General features: G+C 41.7%; 1 protein-coding gene across 1 annotated transcript in view; it reads right to left on the bottom strand.

Moving 5' to 3' along the window:
• The window catches only part of KCNH5 (potassium voltage-gated channel subfamily H member 5), a 271,205-nt gene that overhangs the window by 188,199 nt on the left and 63,765 nt on the right, over positions 1–19,241 (bottom strand). Inside the window, exons 5-6 of the mRNA XM_014598759.3 lie at positions 10,898–11,013; positions 5,996–6,388 (exon numbers count right to left, since the gene is read on the bottom strand). Coding sequence (XP_014454245.1) covers positions 5,996–6,388; positions 10,898–11,013 — 509 coding nt within the window. The remainder of the gene's footprint in view (positions 1–5,995; positions 6,389–10,897; positions 11,014–19,241) is intronic.

The following is a 19,241-nucleotide window of genomic DNA, read 5'->3' as shown; positions in this document are numbered from 1 at the left end:
TATAGTGGTTTAACACTTGGCTGCACTTGCAATTCAATTCTGTGGGTTTGGTTTTTTTTCTATCAGCTACTTAGAGGAAAAAATCGTGGCTACCGTCAGACTATATTATTTAGTGCCAGAAACATATTCTTATGAAATATAGGAGTTCATCGTCATCCCACCAAATGCTCAAATCAGATTTCCTAACTCTATTTAAGTGCTTAGGGAAGGTGACACTTTCACTAACTTACTCTGAAGGTTACTAATGCTGAACTAATTGTTATAACTTTCAATTTGTAATAATTGCTATAATGGCTAGTAAAGAGAACGAATGGAAGTTTTTTGCTTTTGTGGTAGCAGAACCAAATTGGTACCCCAAATTATATGGCATTTTAAAACTTCTATGTCTCAGTGTGCTATGTGCAGATTCATAGATTTTTAAAGCAAATGTATTAAAAAAAAAAGGAAAACCAATCATTTCTCTGGCAGAAATGCATTCAAACTTGAAGTTTTTGTTTCATTTGTTTTTGTTTCATTAGAAAACTGGAAACACAGGAACTTAGACCGAGATTATTCATAACAATATTAAAGGCCCCAGCATTTTAGTAAAATGATGACCATGCATCTAAAAGAACTCAGCTCCATCGAAACTGAGAGAAAAATGATTACAGAAAACGCCTTCCACTCAGGTTACCCAGTTTTCATAGTATCCGAGATAACTAAATCCTGTGGAATCAAGATTTGCTAAATGGAAAATTACAGCCGGGGAAACCCTCACATACAGCGTATGGGTTTTTGTCCCTCTAGCATAGTTGGACTATATATAAAATGTTTTCCCTCCAGGCATAAATTAGCCAAGGCATTGCTATACCTGATTACAAATTCAGAAAAAACACAACAGTATAATAAAATCATATTTCCATTTCTTATCTTCTTACAACTACCACTAATGTCAACAGGAGTTGCACGTGGCTAAAACTTTGGACCTAAGTCAAAACCAAAAAAACCCTCAAAATACCCCAAAAAACAAAGCAAAACCATCTTTGGCCCAACACTTCAAAACTTAAAAAACTTAAAACTCTCCTACACATTATGCTGCTTATGCTTACGCTTCTCTGCTTAAAAAATATAGGCCTTCTATTTTTAGGACTGGCCTGAACTAAAATGAGGCGTATTATTTTTAAATTAGAAAAGATGCCTTCCATTTTTCTGATTTCTAGCCCCACATCATCTTACCAATTTTCCCCAGCTATTACTCAATTCCCACTCTTCACCTACTTCAGTTTTCCACAACATGTTTTACCATGTTTTCCTACGCTCCTAATACCACTCAGGCACCGATTTCTCCATCCATCATGTCAATTTTGAGCACTTTGACTGTATTATGTTATCTCTCATCATCCTACCTTTCTCCCTTCTTGTCAGATTATCCAAATCTTTCTAAGTTTACTGTATTAGCCTGTCTCTAACTCCTGCTACATAAAACAACACCTCTTAATTCTACATCCAATGTTAATCCTTTCCTTCTGAAATTTAGTGTCATAATCCTTTTCCTCCATATTTTGTTACTGTTACTCTCCATCCACTCAGAGATAAAAATAACTGATTTTTAGTCATATGACTATTTTTAGTCATAATCTCAAAAGACTCTTGCCATTAGCTCGATGCTGTCGCTGGGGCAATCCAAGCTAAAATTCCTACTTTGCTCAGTAACGACCACTTAGAAACTTGCACCCTAAAGCTCTGCTTCATTCATTCCCTCATTTCAGGTTTTTTGGTGCGTCCCTCTGGTTTCTTACCAATCTATCATAAATGAACGGCTAAAAAGTGACTTATTCACAATGTGGGTGGTAGGGCTGTGCGAAGCTTCAGGTGCCGATTCGAATCAGAGGAGATTCGGCCCAATTCAGAGGATGAACTGCCGAATCAAATCAGGAGACCAATAAAGGTCCGAATAAACTTGAAGCTCTCCAAAAAGATTCAGAAAAGATTTGGAGAGCTTCGGAGATTCGGGCAGTCCCCGCTCGCTGCCATAGGGAGCTAGACCTGGACTCTGTGGTGTAAGTAGGGGATGGGGGGGCAGGGGGGCTAGAGGAGGGGACCATGGGGAGACCCCTGCCAGGCCCAATCCTCCACCTGCTCCCCAAGCCCCCTGAGTGCCCCCAACCCCCGCCTGCTTCCCCAGCCCCCCTGAGCACCCCCTGACCCCTGCCTACTGTCCCAGGCCCATCAATGGCTGCCCTGCCTGGCCCCAGCATCCTGGTGCTTTAAAAAAGAAAAGCCTCACACTCACCGGCTGCTGGACCAGCCATCGGGGCTTCTGGGGGCTCATGGCAGAGCCCCCCATGGAACGCAGAGCAGCAGGGGATAGCAGGGATCGCCCTCCCCACCCCCCGCACCTCCCCACCTGGCAGGAGCCAGTGAGTGTGGGGCTTTTCTTTTATTTAAAGTGCTGGGACGCTGGGGTTGGGCAGGGCAGCCATTGACGGGGTGGGAGAGTGGGCAGGGGATGGGGCCTGTTTGATTTGGAGATTCGTCCTAATCAGCGGTGGCCGAATCATTTCGAGACAGTGATTCGAATCACCAAATCGAATCATGGTCCCCCAAATCAGCTGAATCCAAAGCAAATACTAGTCGCTTCTCACAGGCCTAGCGGGTGGCAAAAGAACTCTCCATGGTGTACCCCCAAGACATATTAACACCAGTGTAACTTACAGTGGTTTGTAAAACCACACTGGTGTCCCAAATGGACACACAACCAGTTCTCCCAAAGTTGCTGTCTGCGATAGGAGCTACTACAGTGCCTTGCTGCTGGGTGATGGGCAGTTGGAAATGACTTGTTTCCATCAAGCAAACAACTATCTTAACCTCAGGATTAAACTGACTAGAACAGGGATTGACAACCTACAGCCCCTGAGGTGGATCTGGCTTGCAAAGAAATCTGATCCAGCCTGCAAAGAAGTGCAACCCAGCATGGGGGGAAAAAATCGGGCTTACACAGCTGCATCGCATCATCCCTCAACTCTGCAGAGCTCCCCTGCCCTGCAGACCTGCTGCTCTTCAGCCTCTGAGACTCCCCTTGCTGCAAAGGGGCCAGGAATCCAACACTCAACGATGGGAGAGAGATAGACTTCCAGCCCACAATGACAGCCAGCTCATAAGCTCCAGCCTGTGTTGGCAAAAGGCTGCTGAATCCTGGACTACAGCTGCTGACATACAGATCATACACCAGTGTAATGCACTGGTGTATTGTGACCTCTGATTTTCCCAAAAGCAAATTTACTCCAAACTACAGGCATTTACACTAGTGCAGGGTTGTATTATCAAGGGTCCAGTCCACATTTACACTGGTATAAAGGCAGATCGTACCTATGTAAATGTCATGTGACATCACCCTCAGATGCAATACGTTTCTAAAAGTATGTTAGATAATAGCTTAACTATTATAAAAGATGGCATAGAAACCCCCCCACCCTCCATCAGCCAGTCTAATTTATGATCAGGACAGAGAATGGGTAGTCTAAAGTGAATTGTGGTGGGTTACTTAGCTTATATTTTATTCGCTAAAGGCCAAATACTGATCCATGTGCATTATCTGGCTGTACCAGAGAGCCATTCCTCTAAACCTCCTTGACTTAACCTTCAGTCACCGAATATGTACAGATATTCACAGAGGGAAGGCGACAAATGGGATGTTTCCAATTTCCCCATCACCCCTCAGCACAGCTCCCATCCCTTCCACAAATACCCAGTGCATCTTTTGGGTCACGTGGGGAGAGGAGAAAGGGCTGGATTACTGATCTGCCAGAGCCCAACAGTACAGCTGCGTTCCACCGCTTTCAGAAAGCCAAGAATTTCCTTTCTTCTTGCTGAGAGACATGAAGGGACTGCAGAGCTACAAGATGAAGATCCTTCACAGCCACCTACTTTGCTAACACTTGAGACAGGTTAAGTTTCAGGACTTTAATTCAGTACCAACCTCTGTGCCCAAAAGGCACTGGAAACTACAACTGGCAAGTGCCAGTAAATCCTGATTCCATAAGACTCCCTCTCCGACATAACTTGAGCTTTCTTTCCACATACACCTTCAAACCAAAGCTTCTCTCATGATCTCCTTCCTTCACTGTCAAAGTGAATGATTTCACTGTCAAAGTGAAATGAAGAACAATTACAACCATTTCTGCCATACACCCTTCAAAGAGGAAACTAAGCCATGACCCATTCTCTTATAAAGAGCCACTGTTCCAAATAAAGTTAACAGTTCATAGCTACCATATACCAGAAAACTTCCCAGAGCATCCACCCCAAGTATATCAATCTCTTTACCATGCTAATATTATTTGAGAAAAATGTTATTACTAGGCCACCGAGTTCTCCCACAAGAAAGATGTGGGAAAAAGTCAAAATGCAAAGAAGGTAAAGCACTGACAAACCCAGATTTCTAGAAAACAAAGCTGCTAAAAAGATTGAAATGCAAAACTACAATAAACTGAAGACAAGCCATCAGAAAAGGTTCTGTTGCCTGCTTCCTACGCCTCCTTGAGCTAGTGTTTCAGGCATAGAAACCCTGCTCCATATAGCTATTGGTTTAAAAGTCCCAGGTCCACAGACTACTACTCTAAAAAGAGACACTACTAAAGATTGGCTCATTTAACACAAGTTGAAAAGTGTCAAATATGTAATTCATCAGCAGCTCATTCTTAAGTGCCCTAGATCGACAGTAGCTCACGATCCCTTTTTTTTGTTTCAATGTTTAATGTTTAGAGGATTTTTTAAAAATATGCATCTCTATTATTCTGAACCAGGAATTTCTTTTAAAATTCAGTGCCCTTCACTGTCATCAATATCCCAGATAAGTTCTATGGACAGTTCAGAGAAAAAGGTAAGTTGAAACTGAAAAAAACTGCATATGGTTTGTACAGAGAAGCTTGTTTTCCATATGGATACATTTTGTTTTGTTTTTTAATCAGGTTCCTGTTAACAGAGAACTAGTATTTTGAGTTATTTTTAAAAGCTACAATACACTAACACCCTAATATTAGCTTCCTTCCTGAAATAAATCACAGGAAGCCCTCACATGATCTTGAATTTAAACTGCGCATATTATCACTTCTTTTATATTTGCTATAAATAAAATGGAACAAATGTAAAAAAAAATGGTGCTAAGTGGAAAAAGCACAGGTACCATTTAAAAAAAGAGCTCTGGAAAACTGAAACAAAAATCTGCATGGAGGAATACGGGTACGGTTATGGTTTTTTAAAATGTGACGATGTACCACTGCAGAATGATAACAGTTAAAAAGTTAAAAAATGAATAGAGTCCGTTTCATCTGTTTAGTGCCCCACGGATAAAAGGCCCTAAAGGGAAATTAAAATGACTACTAATACTATTATGGCTGCATTTTAATAGTGAATTCTGTCTACACTGAGTCATGTATGCATTATTAGTTGTAGTTATTGCTTGCCTTCCCCATTATCCCAGGCTGCACCCTTGATTTTGTAAATGTTAATGTGGCTAAAATTTTAGAAACTTTAATATAGTCTCTTTTCGATTTGCACTTTTTTCCCCACAAATGGTCTCTAAAAGTTCCAGCTATAGCGCTAATTAAAATGTCACCAGTCTCTCAAACAAAAATTAAACAAGTCACTAGAAGGAAAAGCATTACAGCAGAGTGCAAATAACCATGTTGGGTGGGACTCAAAAAAGTTCAAAGCTCAGGCTTTCTGTCCTCTCTCAAGTCAATGGAAGCTTTACTATTGGCTTCAGTGAGAACCAATTTAAGTTAGCACAAGCAATTTTCAGATTCATACCCGAGTAACTTTTAAATCATGTGTACCAGGAGCGTTCTTGTTTATTGCTCGGTGAGACACTTTCCCTTTCCAAAGCCAAATTCTATACACACATTTGCACAGAGCTTCACTTGGCTAATTATGTTGAAAGATGCAGAATGTGATCCCAAATTAATTGGTAATTAAAATAATAGGCTGCAATTTCACATAGACGGGCATAGCTTACCTCATCCACATTCTCAAAGGCATTGATGATATCGTAAGGTAAACAGGACAGAAGGTCTATCACAAACCACGTTTTCAGGTAGTTCATCCTTATGAGTTTGGGATCAGATATAACCTCTCCGCCAGGGCCAACAAAGGTTGTATGAAAGTTTAAAACAATGTCAACCAGAAAAATAACATCCACCACGCTGTCCAGTACCAGCCAGGCGATGTTGTTCTGCTTTGTTTTGAAGGAGACATTGTAAGGAACCATAATTGCTGTATAGAAGGTTAGAATTAAGATGACCCAGTCCCAGGTGGTCTTAAAAGCACAATAATGTAAAATAATGTGGGGGGGAGTCTTTGGAGCTTCTTGTTTATACTGAGGAAGAATATCAGATCCAAGCTGGAGAACCTGCAAGAGAAAGGAGCACAAATGTTATGGCTTTCACTTAGCATTGTATATAATGGGGATTGTACACATTTATGGAGTACATAGAATAAGGAAGAGAAAGAACATTTTTCACTGCATCCTGCCCATTCTGAAGATACTTGCAGTTTTTAAATTATTTAATTTGTTAATCTAGGGATCTCATCAGTGCATAAATCATGTAGGATTGGGCGAAGGCAGCTCTCACTCAATGACTAGGAAAAACATAGAGCGTAAGGGTAATCTTACTTAGAAGAAGATTATTCAGATGGACAGAGAGGAGACCATGCCAACAGCCAGTGTAGAGAAGTTCAAAGCAAGGTGCTCTGCCAACTAGCTGGCATAAGCCCCATCTGGGTATAGCCAGGCCAGCACTGACACGTTAAAAATATGAAATCTTATTCTTAACAGCAGGTGCTGTACACCTCAGCATTCATGCCTGAACTCTTAATTTAAAAAATCTAGTATCAACATTCTCCTACACAATGGTGTTTTGGTAACCATTGGCTAGCCACTTCTTAACATAAAATGTTATGTTTATAACACCTGCTCTAATTTCCTGAAAGCATATGAATAGATAAAATTATACTGTATACTTCCTTCCTCATTCTTATATTGCATATAAATGCATTGCTATCGGAAAAAAACCTCAACATCAGCAATGACTCAATATTTCGTTTTATTGATGCAAAATAAAACACTGTTTTAAAGAAGTCTGCCTCCGCCCAGTATCTTCTGCACGCACTCATACCCCCTCTCCCTTTATATAATCTAGAATAGTAACCATTGTTAAAAAACCAACAGAATTTCCACGAACATTATCCTAACTAGCCAAGTTATCTCTGTCCAGCATGAGAAACAGAAGCAGGAAGGAACAGAGCAGTAAACACCCTGCTGAGGAGACCTATTGAGCTGACACCTGAAAGATCCACACACACACACACACACACACTCATGTGTGCACACACACAAGTGCACACACATGACTGGATCCAACAGCAAATTTAAGAATTTGGATTTCAAACAGGCACCAGATAAAATACATTATTTCAATCTCCAGGAACGCATTACACTGCCACATTGGCTTTCAGCACCCTTTACCAGAGCTGATGTGTCATATTTACAGTTTCAGCTACGTGGCACAAAGGCACACCATGCTTGTCAAAATGATCAAGCCCGGAATATGTGCTTGATGAACAGGAGTGGGTGGTTCTCAAATAAGCAGAACAATATTTAAGAGTATGAATCAAGTCTTGCAGGTTGAATTTCCAGCTAATTCTTTGCATTGTTCTTTCCAAAAAAAGAAAAGTGAAGCTAAGTTTAGGTGGTGGGGGGCTTCATTCAGGGTCTAAGTCCTAACTGATGTAACTGTTTAATATAAGCCTCTGCATAATACAATATGCAAGTCAAAACAGATCATGCCACAGCTTCTTAAGGATACAGCTCCCCGCATCCTCCTGCCCAGGCAAACTTAATAGCAGTTTTAATCAACACTGACACAAAGAATTTTAAGAAGATATACAAATAATCGACTAGCGATGTTCTACTCATCTCCGAGGTGCCCTCCAGATCACCTCTGGTCAAGCATCAGTAAGCCAACAGGTCTGGCTGTGTCTTGTTTGAAGCTCAGCCACCTCAACCTGCTGTGGTCACTACCTGTCACAGCATCTGGGATGATGGCTATGAATAACTTCATGGGTATCTCTTGTAATACCACTGCCATGTGTAACCATTGTTCCCCATCAGACATACAAGTGACATTATTGTAAAATGGACAGTTCTTATGTCCCAAAATTTTGCCCCATTACTTCTTCAAGACCGTAACAACACTTCCATCCACTGCTAACAGGAAAGAACTGCATGCGATGACCTAAGAAGGCCATTACATTCTTAATTCTTGTTTTCAGTTGCTGGTTGAATGATGTGTCACTACACAACAACCCCTACGCATCAGTGATGCTGTTTTGTAATTTAACAGTGGCAATTACGCAGCAACCTTTTTTTAACAGGAATTTCACTATTTTGACATTTGTTTCCAAACAGCCTGTTGGATAGGGGGTAATGGAGACTACCAGTGATGTGTCTCGAAATGCATTTCTGTCAAATGCAGCTGACGTGCAGGATGAGACCTGATTGACAAAGACTGAGGAGAGCATTTCTGGGCACTGTCTGACTAGCACAGTGAGGAGAGCTTTAAAGTAGGTCCCATGGGGTGCAGTGATAAAAACCTGCTGACGAATACGAAGTTAGGACCAAGGAATGAGAATCTATTACTGAGTTAAAAACGTACTGAGCCCTTGGTTTCATGCAAGGGCTGCACTCATTGGCAGGACAAGTGGCCATAACAATTCAGAAAGAGTTTGATGACTCCCACTTGATATGGATACTCAGTTGTGTCTTGTTTCAGATTAAACTGTAACAGTTTTGGGACAGAAACCATGGGTATATCTGCTCTGCATTATAATGTAGCATGGGGGTTCTTAGATTAGCATGCTATCCTTAAATTAGTCATCACAACCCCAAGTGGGATTGTAGGACATTATGAGTGGGATCACCAGCTCCGTGGAAACTCAATTATGACAATTGGGCTCATACTAGAAGTGAAGTCGCGAGCTCAGAAGTGGAGGCTCACATGCAAAAAAGGCTGGGAACTGCGGGTAAACAACAGTATTATAAACAAAGAGACATTATTATCGTTCTTAAAATAATACCATGCTCAGCTTGACATGGTATGTGGGAGGCAGAAGATGTGGCTGTGGAGGACAATGAACTATTATGATTCCACTTCATGCTGCATGACTTTTTTTTTTTAGTTTAAAACCCTAGAAATGCTTTTTATTGCACCGCTTTATTCAGTGCAGACCCCCCTATTATTATTCTTGTATACAAGTGACATCTATAGTTGGTAACAGTTAAAAACTTGGCAAGCATGGGCAGTACATTCTGCCAAGGGCAAAATGGAATGGAAATTTCCTTTCCTTACATACCTCCTAATCCCACAGGACCCCAAATGATACAACCTGGTTTATGCAGCACACACAGATTGGAAAAGCAAAAGATGAAAGCAATCATTCTGGTCATCCAAGTTCTCTCAAGAGCAGTACAAGATATTGCATTAAAAAAAGCAGCAGTGACAACACTAGAAGTTTTCAACTTATTATAATAAAATTCTACAGCCATGAATTCAAAGTGCACTACAACTACAAAGAGAACTGGATACATTTTATGCTGCTATCAATCTTTAATGCTAAACTCAGAACCAGCCCTCTGGCACAAAGTGACTAGCACTGTCACTTTCAGTAGCTCGTATTTTTTGGCAGCTTCTACCTACCAACGGACATGAAGATGACAGCAGTAAATCTATTTCAGCAGTTAACCAGAAAGCATTCACCTGTTGCATTATTTGTACTGTTTAAGGAATGATTTTGGCCTCCTAATGGGCTTATTTTACAGCCTTTAAAAAATAAAAGGTGGATAAACTGAGGCAGGACAGATTTTTCAGAGCTGGGTACAACAGCATCAACAAAACATGTTTGCATTCACCTTGCATATAAAGCTTATGTAGATTAGCATCTTGTTTCTCTGACGCTCTTCTTTCAGGACTACTTGAAGGGTAAGTTGAGTAGAGGAGCTGAGGAATACTCTTTGGATGCATCTACATGTGCACTTTGCTGTGGAGCTGACTAATTAGTCCCTCAGTAAAGTGTCACCGTCTACACGTGCACCCATATTAGGGCACAGGAAATTAACTACTGCCATTGTCAGATAGTAATGTCTGAGACAACTACTATTCTATAGCAGAGGAGTTACACGTGTCGAAACACACATGTATGTGGTGATGGGGGCTGGCTGGGGCACAAGGGTGCTACAGCGCAGGGGATGCCTGCCAGCTAGTCCCGCACTATAGTGTCCTCGTGCCCCAGCCAGCCACTCTGCAGCACACTGAGCTGGGGCAGACCACCCCAGGTTGGTAGGCTGACCCCTGGACCTCCTTCCAGCCTGTAGCTGCTCTGCCCTGGCTCAGATTGCTACAGTCCCAGGCACACATGCAAACCCTGTGCCTGGGAGCAATAAACTCTGGCACGAACTTCACCAGAGTTCATAGTAGTTTATTGCTACAAGCTAATTGCATGTGTAGATGCACCCTCTGGGTCCAACCTGGTCCTATGTGAATGTAAACACTATACTCAGATCGAGTAAGCGTGCAGGCCAGGCTGTGCATTTGACTGATGCAACAAATTGGGAATTACACGGAGAAACATGGAGACACCAAGTAAGAGAGATCTATATTTGTTTCCAGGTGAAACGCATTGTGTCTTGTCCTAAAAAGGTGGCAAAGTGCATTTGACATGTTCTTTTATACTGGCAACAAACATACTTGAAATGTAGCTGCTAGGAAAGTTAATCTTCACATAAAACCATTATTTCTCAAGGTGCTGATTTTCTTATCCATCATTTGGGACTTACTAACACGGGTCCACGTCTCACACTCACCTCAGCTAATCTTGAATGTTTGTGCACCACCTCAGCTTTGTTCATTGGCGTTAGCTGCTGCAAAACACTCCGGCTGTTCGTTAAAGCTCTTGTCAACCGAGCAAACTTTGTCCAACCTGTGAAAAAGAAGAAAAATGGGTAAACTATACTAAGACTTAAGTCTTCTCTTTCTAGTTGACTAATATCAGTCACAGGTTGAAACAATTTCCCCTCTCTATTCTTGGAGGCTCCAGATTCAAGGCCCATAGAAAATGGAAAATAAACCAATTTGTGACAAACCTGTCCATTACTTAAAAATGGAAAGTAAATCTATGTAAAACTACAATATTTCATCCTTTGCTTCTTTCTATGCTTCTGAGGGACCAACCATGTCCGATTGACAATACTGTGGTTTCAATATTCAGTACAGCCATTCTGGTGTTATCCTGCACTTATTTCCAAGTCAAAAGAAACACTTACATTAACTTCAGCAGTCTTTACAGACTTTGCATGAATACTGCTGCTATAATGTAGAAAGTTTACCAAGAGTATGACCCAAAGCCCAATAAAGCTAATGGAAAGACTCCCAGCAACTGGTAGACTTCAGATCGGCATCAGGATAGCAACAAATGGCCTTCCTTTACCTCGTTCCTTTTCCCAAATAAACCCCAACCCCATCAATAAAAGCACTATTCACTGCCAATCAAAACCTTGATGACAACGCTGCAGAATGAAAATGCTTTCAAATCTTAAAAAGTCACTTACAAAGAGGTCAAGTATTGGGTTTTAAACACTCTAAAAAAACATATCCTACTGTTAAACTAATAATAACAACCTGCATTACAGGTAGCTTTAGACCCGCACACTTGGCTGCTTCAGGGAAACCTGCTTTCCAAACCTAGAATGGCGCAGTCAGGGCTTTACCACCAAGAACAGCACAAACAGGGAAGGATGAAATTAGTTCTGCAACCAGAAAAATGCCTGTATGAGGGAAAAGGCCTGTATGCACACATTGATAAAAGGAACTGCAAGGGTGAAAGCATGACAATTTAAATGCAAACCCTTGAAGTAGTATAGTATATCCCACTTTAGGCCATGAATATTAAGACATTTCCCTCAAAAGTCAGTGGGAAGGAAACAGTCAGCAGCTATAACCAAAGAGATGTAATCATTTTTTCTAAAAAATGTTGTTTTAATTAATGTATTTTTATACTATGGGTATGTTTATGGCTAGACACAGATAAAGGTACCCCCATGACAAATTTCAATTCCCAGCTCCAAATTATGAGGGTGCTAGAGTTTCTTTAACAAAAGACTATTTTCCCCTAATACAGTATTGTTCTCAGAAATAGTTGAGCTGATTTGGCTAAACCTTTCCAAATATTCTGGCTCAAGGAGATGCTCAGTAAGAAAAAAATCCAGTCCAAACTGTTACCATTTGAGTAAGTTCCATGCAACCAAAATCAGGGTCTTATAACTAAAAGTGCCAACTAACGTTAATCATAGATAGCACCACCAGTCATGCCTATAATGATATACCATATGCCCTGTGTATGACACATGTATTAAAAATGAAAAATGCCTTATTCAAAGGACATATCGAGCAATCTTAATAATAACAGATGTTGCCTTCCCTGCCTAAACTAAAATAGATACTTATTAGTGTTTTTTTATACATTTATTGCAATTAATCAGCATTTTTCTCTACTTTATTATGTCTGAATCACTATCAGTGCAACTCTAAGGGGCTTACAAGAGACCGCAAGAGCAACTTATAATGTTCTTCTTTATAGAGAAAGATTGCAGCTTTAAGGAACATTATCTTGGGAACTTCCACAAATTGATGTACTGCTGGAGCCTGCTATAAAGCTGAACACTCCCCATTTCAGCAGTGGTATAAAAAGCTCTATTTTTAGCCCTGCTAAAATAATACATTTTCCATGGTCCAATGCCTGTCACACACAGAAAAGTTGTTGCAGGTGAAGAATTTAATCTCATTTCACCTGAGCCCTGGGTCCTTGCAAATGGGGAAGAAGTTCATATTTTGGAAAGAAAGTGAAAAGGGGTTTTTTATGTCAAGCTGATTTATTTTTAAATGGTTCTTGTCTGTAGCTATTCAGGGAGTGGGACTGTTAGGGATGGCCTCAGAGAGCTAGAATAATAGGAAGAGAAAAGTCAAGACAATACACCTGCATGAGATATTCATTTATCACTTGGCTTTGCAATTTTTCACATGCATGTCCCATCTACATATTGCATATGCAGGTCATAAATCTGCACAGCAATCAGAATAGATGAAAATATGGTCATAATACATTATAAATATACCACTATCTACTGTTTTGTTGTTGTTTTAGCGTGTGCGTGCGTGCGGCTAACTTAAAAATGCAGTGTAAAATGTTTAGCAACTCCATACTGTTGTTTGTTATCCAAGTTTAAGCTTTGATTTTAAACTTCCAATAAAATAAGGGTTTTTTTTCCTTAAACAATTGCTGACATTCCACTAGGAACGCATATTCTGCTGTATTAAAAATAAAAGAGGCTTCACAGATCCAAGCACGAACCAATGATTTCTAAGATAAAACAATGAAGATGTTTGCGCATAGTTTAATTGTGGTGGAGAGAGAAGAGTGAGGAAGAAAGAAGAAAACAACCAAGACAAGTATGTGCAGTCCTTTAAGTTTCTTAACCAGTGATTTCAGAAAGCAGCTGAGAGATTATGACAACTCTATCCAGATGTTTTGCAGAACTGCTAGGTGCCACAGTATATCACGTCCATTTATTTCAATACTCTCCAGTCGGGCCAGAAGACCAAGAGAGAAAGAGCAGCTCTCTTTTGCGATCAAAAACCTGCCCGCAGCATGAGCGTGCAGCTACACGTACAGATCCCATCCTCTCTCCTTGTATGGAACGCCCACGGCTGTCACGGGAGGCCCTCTGGGCACAGAAGCTAATACTCGAACTTCGGTTTGTAATCCTTCCCCACAAACCAGAGATTACAGGAACAGGAAAGTCATCAATGATGCCAATAGATACAGCCAAATATATGGATTCTGTCCAGAATTTCTTCATTTGTCAGATTGATCTCAGCTCAGCTATTCAGACCTTTCTGACAGCAGATGGTCAGTGAGTCTAGATTTACTTTATTCCCTGAAGTGTAGATCATTAATCTGTACACTGATCAGATTAGGATTTGTTTTTTGTACTGTGGGTGATATGGGATGCCCTCAAGTCATCCTAGGCAACCCTTTCACTCGGTGCATTCACCACCTGCTGAATACCGAAAGGCTCCATTAAAGAGAAATTAGGTTTTCAAAACTCCCAGCCTGTTGTAGTCCCAAAACTGGAAAGAGATGCCTAATAATGTGGTGGAAAAGACATGAACTTGTTCTGTATCTGCCATGAGTAGGTAACATCTAGGGAGAAATTCTAGGAAAGGCATAAAAAAATAGGTTTGAGGGAAACGCACATAAATTAGAAAATAAAGGAAAGAGAAAGAGGGAAAACAGATTTTTTCAGATATTTTCCTTCCATCTTGGCACATTTATCTAGATATAGAGATGAGATAAAAGATCTTAAGGCTAGAAGGGGCTGTTGTAATCATCTAGCGGCTGATGATCATCCACAAAACAACTCACCAAAACTCCCTACGGGGCTCTGGGCAGGGAGCTGTGTTGAGAAGCGGGACAGGTGGGCTAGGCCAACCCACTCCCTGCGCACCCTGCCCGGTGCGGGGGGTAAGTGGGGTTTTGCCAGGGAGGGGCAAGCTTCAGCTGGGCAGCTCCCACTGGAGACAAGGGGAGCAGAGCAGCACTGGAAACAACCCCATCAGTCATTTCTGCACCAGCCCACACCTTCTGATGGGCTTCGGCAGATCTTTAAGCAGGATATCCAAACCTGCTTAAAAATGTCACATCTCTCTCATTTTTACTGAAACCCAGAGGACTGCATGGAAGGAAGTCGGCATGCAATCTGGCCTAAAGTGACTCTACTATAAATCAGCATGCTGTGTTTCCTTAATCTAATCTTTCTCTCTCCGTCTCATCCATCTGCTTATGATGGTTCTGAAAAAATGCCAAGTTTCTTCCTATCCTATATGCAGTTCAGTAAAATTAACGACACGGCACCAGCAAAGTGCTAGTGTACGAGTGGGAAGGTGAGAATGAATGCAGAGTGCCTTGCTTTCCTCATGTCTTAAATACACTTTACTGGGTACATTTCTGTGTTTCTTGACCTTGTTGTGGAGTAGCTAAATTCAGTATTATATTTAAAAACCAATGTGCATGCTTAAATACACAAGACACTTTCTGCATAACCAGTTAGTGCCAGCAGCTTTCCATCAGGGTACTCAAATTATCCCCCCTTTCTCTGCTTCCACAGAAGGGGATTTGAAAAAAAATAAGCGTAACTTATGCATTAATGAACCCCCATCCAAGCAAATATTTTCACCGAGGGAGGAGTGCAGAAGCTGCAGAGATGCAAGCAGAAGGAACGAATGCTCTCCAGCAGTGGTTCTCAACCTTTCGGGACACGAGGCATCCTTCACTGGACTCGAGGCACCCACCTGTCCATAACTTCTGTGAATTGAGGGGCACCCCATTTCAAAAACTAATGTATATATTCCAGTGCTTACCTCCTTTACATAAGGGCTGGGCAGTAGGGGTGAGGGATCACTCAGGCTGGGACAAACCTAAGCTTGCTTATCTACTCATCTTCTCATACTTCTCAACATCCTTCAAAGGATCTGATGTCCCAGCATCCTGGTTGAGAATCACTGCTTTAGAGCTTTTTTTGGCCAAATCCCCCTTTCCCTGCAAAATACCATTGCTCAGATTCCTTATACCTGGCATGTCTCTGCATATTCACTGTGTCGACAATGTCAATGCACACCAGTGTCATTCCTCACTGCAAGTACACCAGTCAGAAACTGCACGGCCGTTATTGAAATTTGAGCATGGACCCCTTGGCAAACCCCTGTTCAAAAACCACTGCTCTTGAAGAAAGAGAGATTTTCTCGTAATTGGACTGTGCCCTGCTCATGCAGCTCCACTTAGGCAGAAGGGCAAAAGAAAACACCCTGGGGACATCTACACATTTCCTAATTAGCGCCGCAGCAAAACAAAACTGTCTATATATGCAGCGCTATTAGGCTGGGGTAATCTAATTAACTCTGCTGTAGGGTAGTACTGCCCACCACAAGTACTATCCGATGGCAGAGTTATTTACTCTGCTGCAATGCACATGTAGACGGTGACTAGGGCTAGCTGGGGCTCGAGGGTGCAACAGTGCAGGGGTGGCCTGCCCTCATGCCCCCCACTGCAGCACATTGAGCTGGGACAAAGCCCCGGGCTAGAAGGCTGACTTTGGGGCTCCCTGCCAGCTGGGGCTACGCTGCCCCACCTCAAGGTGTTGCAGTCCTGGGTATGCATGTAAACACTGTGCCCAGGAACACTAAACTCCAGTGTGAACTGTGCTGGAGTTTATTGTGTCGCATTAATTGCACATGTAGATGCACCCCTGAATTTGAGTTATTCCACTCTAAATCCTAGGAACTTTCAAACTATCGTACCAGATTTAAATCAGTAACTGAGCTGGTCTCTGACAGTGGACTCGAGGGGAACCCCAGAAGAAGGTATTTCAGAGGAAGATGCAAACCATCCAGCATGGGTGTTTTTGGAATATCCTACCCATTAACGAAGTTTCCCCAACACATGCACATGCATCCTTCTATTAGTTTCTGGCTCACACAAAAACATGAGAATGTGCACCCCCCCCCCCCCGTTTTTAAAATAGCTTATGTGGTTTGTGGATGCTCTCTCGATGCACAGAAATGTTCTATCCCCAAATTCAGGAGATTACAGATACCTTTCCTTTTTCTTCCAGTAAGCTCAGCTTGAGGCTTGGAAGCTTACAGGAACTCAGAGGTAGCTGTGCGTGTCTAACAACCCTAAATGGTCATGACAAATTATTACAAGGAGCAAGGCCAAAATGCTGACAGGCACGAAAGGAAAGTGCAGAGGCTGAGTGACGGGAGCCTCTCTCTCTCTCTCTGTCCCACCTCCAGTGTGTGCTACTGCATGTTTTCCATGCTGTTGCTTTTTTTCTTTCTTCCTCCACTGTATTATTCATAAATTTATACTTAACAGCAAAGTACTCTCTGAGCCTCCTGTTCAATTTAGGATTGTCACTCGGATGGGTAGAAGGGCAAAGTTACGTGCCCCAACCATCTGTCTATTGGTCAGAGCAACTGTAGCAAGGTGCCTCCGCCTAGTCATGCACGTTGCTAGAGCTGTACCTGTGATCTGTGCTGAGCCAAAGGGTTTTTTTGTTTTCCTAGAGGCAAAAATGCTGGAATAAATTATTATTTATTAGTAAAAGACTTTCCAGTATTTATTGAAAAGGTTTTCTGCTGTGACACAGGAGATGAAGCCGTTAACACTGCTCAGCCCCAGAGCTTGAGGGAGTGCAGGAAGGAGGAACGACTGTGTATGCTAGCCCACTGAAGCAGACACAGAGACTGAAAGCCTTCTGGCCTCAGGGAAAAAAAAACCTTTCACAGATGGGGTCTTGTGTGTTCATTCAACCACTCCCTAAGTGAATAAGCTGCTTCAGAGATAACTTTCTGTGCAGCGGCTGAGCAGGAAACAATATTTCTAGCTTTATTATTCATTACAATAAATGCAAGATAATACAGTAAAGTATTGTTCTTTGCCAAGAACTAATATACTGTTAGTGATAGTTCCCCTATTAGGACATTCTCTAATAGGCCTTACTCAATCAAAATGCCCACCTAATTTTAACCAAGTCTTAATTAGCCCCAATGAAACATTATTCATTGTAGTGTGCGTCTTTCTATTGACTTCTAGTCTAACTGAATAATATACCATTCCTATGCATCTTTCCGTTGAAGGGGCTAAATCAATCTTGGCGCTCTGAACTGAACAGCTCAATCAGGAACAACTTTGTTAGCCTCTGTTTCAGTCCTAGCTCCTGCTCTGTGCTCTGCAAAGTTCTCCTAACTTCCTTCTTCGTAGGCTATCAAGACTTCTTGGCTGGCTCTTCCAAACCCCAGATTTGTTCCCAAAAATACAGACTGGAGGTCGACTCATTGCACAAGTGCATTTGTTCATGTCTGATGTAAAGCTGTCCTGTTTTGATGTTGGCCAATAGGTCAGAATAAACGCCTTGGGCCGTCATGCAGCTTTAAAATGTTCTTGCAACACATGGCAACATGGGAGAGAGGCCAGCAGAAAAGCAATCCAAAAAGAAAGGAAAAAAAAAAAAAGAAACAACTGAGGCTCTTCCCAGGTGCACTCTCTGAACTGGACATTTTAACAGAACATGCCAGCTTCAATTAATTGAGGGGTGGCTGGGGGGCTTGCTCAGTAAAATAATCTTTTGCTAATTATGATGGAGGAACAGATCATTTAAGTCAGCCCCACAGCACCTTAGACCCCAAGGATGAGTTAAGTAACACATGGAAACGCATGGAAACAAGGGGTCTGAAAACTCTCCAAACTGCACATGGTGCAGAAATCTCAAAGGGGCTATTCCTAGCTCTTGTACACAGACACTTGGCCCATACTTGTTTTTTCCCTTGGGAATACCTACTTTACAGGGGCCGGGCAACATGTGACCACTACATCAGCTCTACCAAGCCAGAAAAACATTCTTCCTTAAGCAGAGGAATCAGGGTAATCGAGCCTGGTTTCCAGCGCAAGCCTGTTAGAGGACACTGCCAATAGCTTAGCAGCAATAACATAGTCCATCCCTCACCCTCCAAGATCATAGCTACCTTTTCCAGACTTGGATATTTAAATCTAAATTAAAATAGTCAGAATTTCAAAGGGTCAGAGATCTTAGCTCATAAATTTCTATGGGAGAGGAGGTGCTCAGTATTTCTGAGCATCTACAGGAAGGCATTTTAAAGCCTATGTATGGATCTAATTGCAGGTTATATACCACGCTTGCAGATCTAAGCTGCAATCTAGGTTTTATTTGTTAAAAGCCATGTACACACATTAGAGTTGACAAAGAGTTTAAAAATCTGGCAAAATGATGGTGTTGTTATTAGTATATCTGCTCTGCCAAAAATCCAGACATGACTGGCTCTCCTTAATAAAACATTAGTGTAGCTCTCTGGGTTGCAATTAACCTCTTTGCCATGGCTTGCCTGATCTAAAAAGTAAAGGAAATAATAAATGCCTGTAAATCAATGCATCAGGGTGGTGTCCAAGATACTAATCTGTGACAAACACGCTGAGGTTAACAATGATAGTACGTGGAAAAGACAATGAGGGGGTAATTAAAGCAATTCTCCTGCCGATTCCTGTCCAGACGAGCGCATATAACACCTTCAAACAGT

Source organism: Alligator mississippiensis, chromosome 2 (genome assembly GCF_030867095.1).
Source record: "Alligator mississippiensis isolate rAllMis1 chromosome 2, rAllMis1, whole genome shotgun sequence".
NCBI lineage: Eukaryota > Metazoa > Chordata > Crocodylia > Alligatoridae > Alligator > Alligator mississippiensis.
The sequence above is the reverse complement of the archived record's forward strand: the minus strand, read 5'-3'. Positions and strand labels throughout refer to the sequence as shown.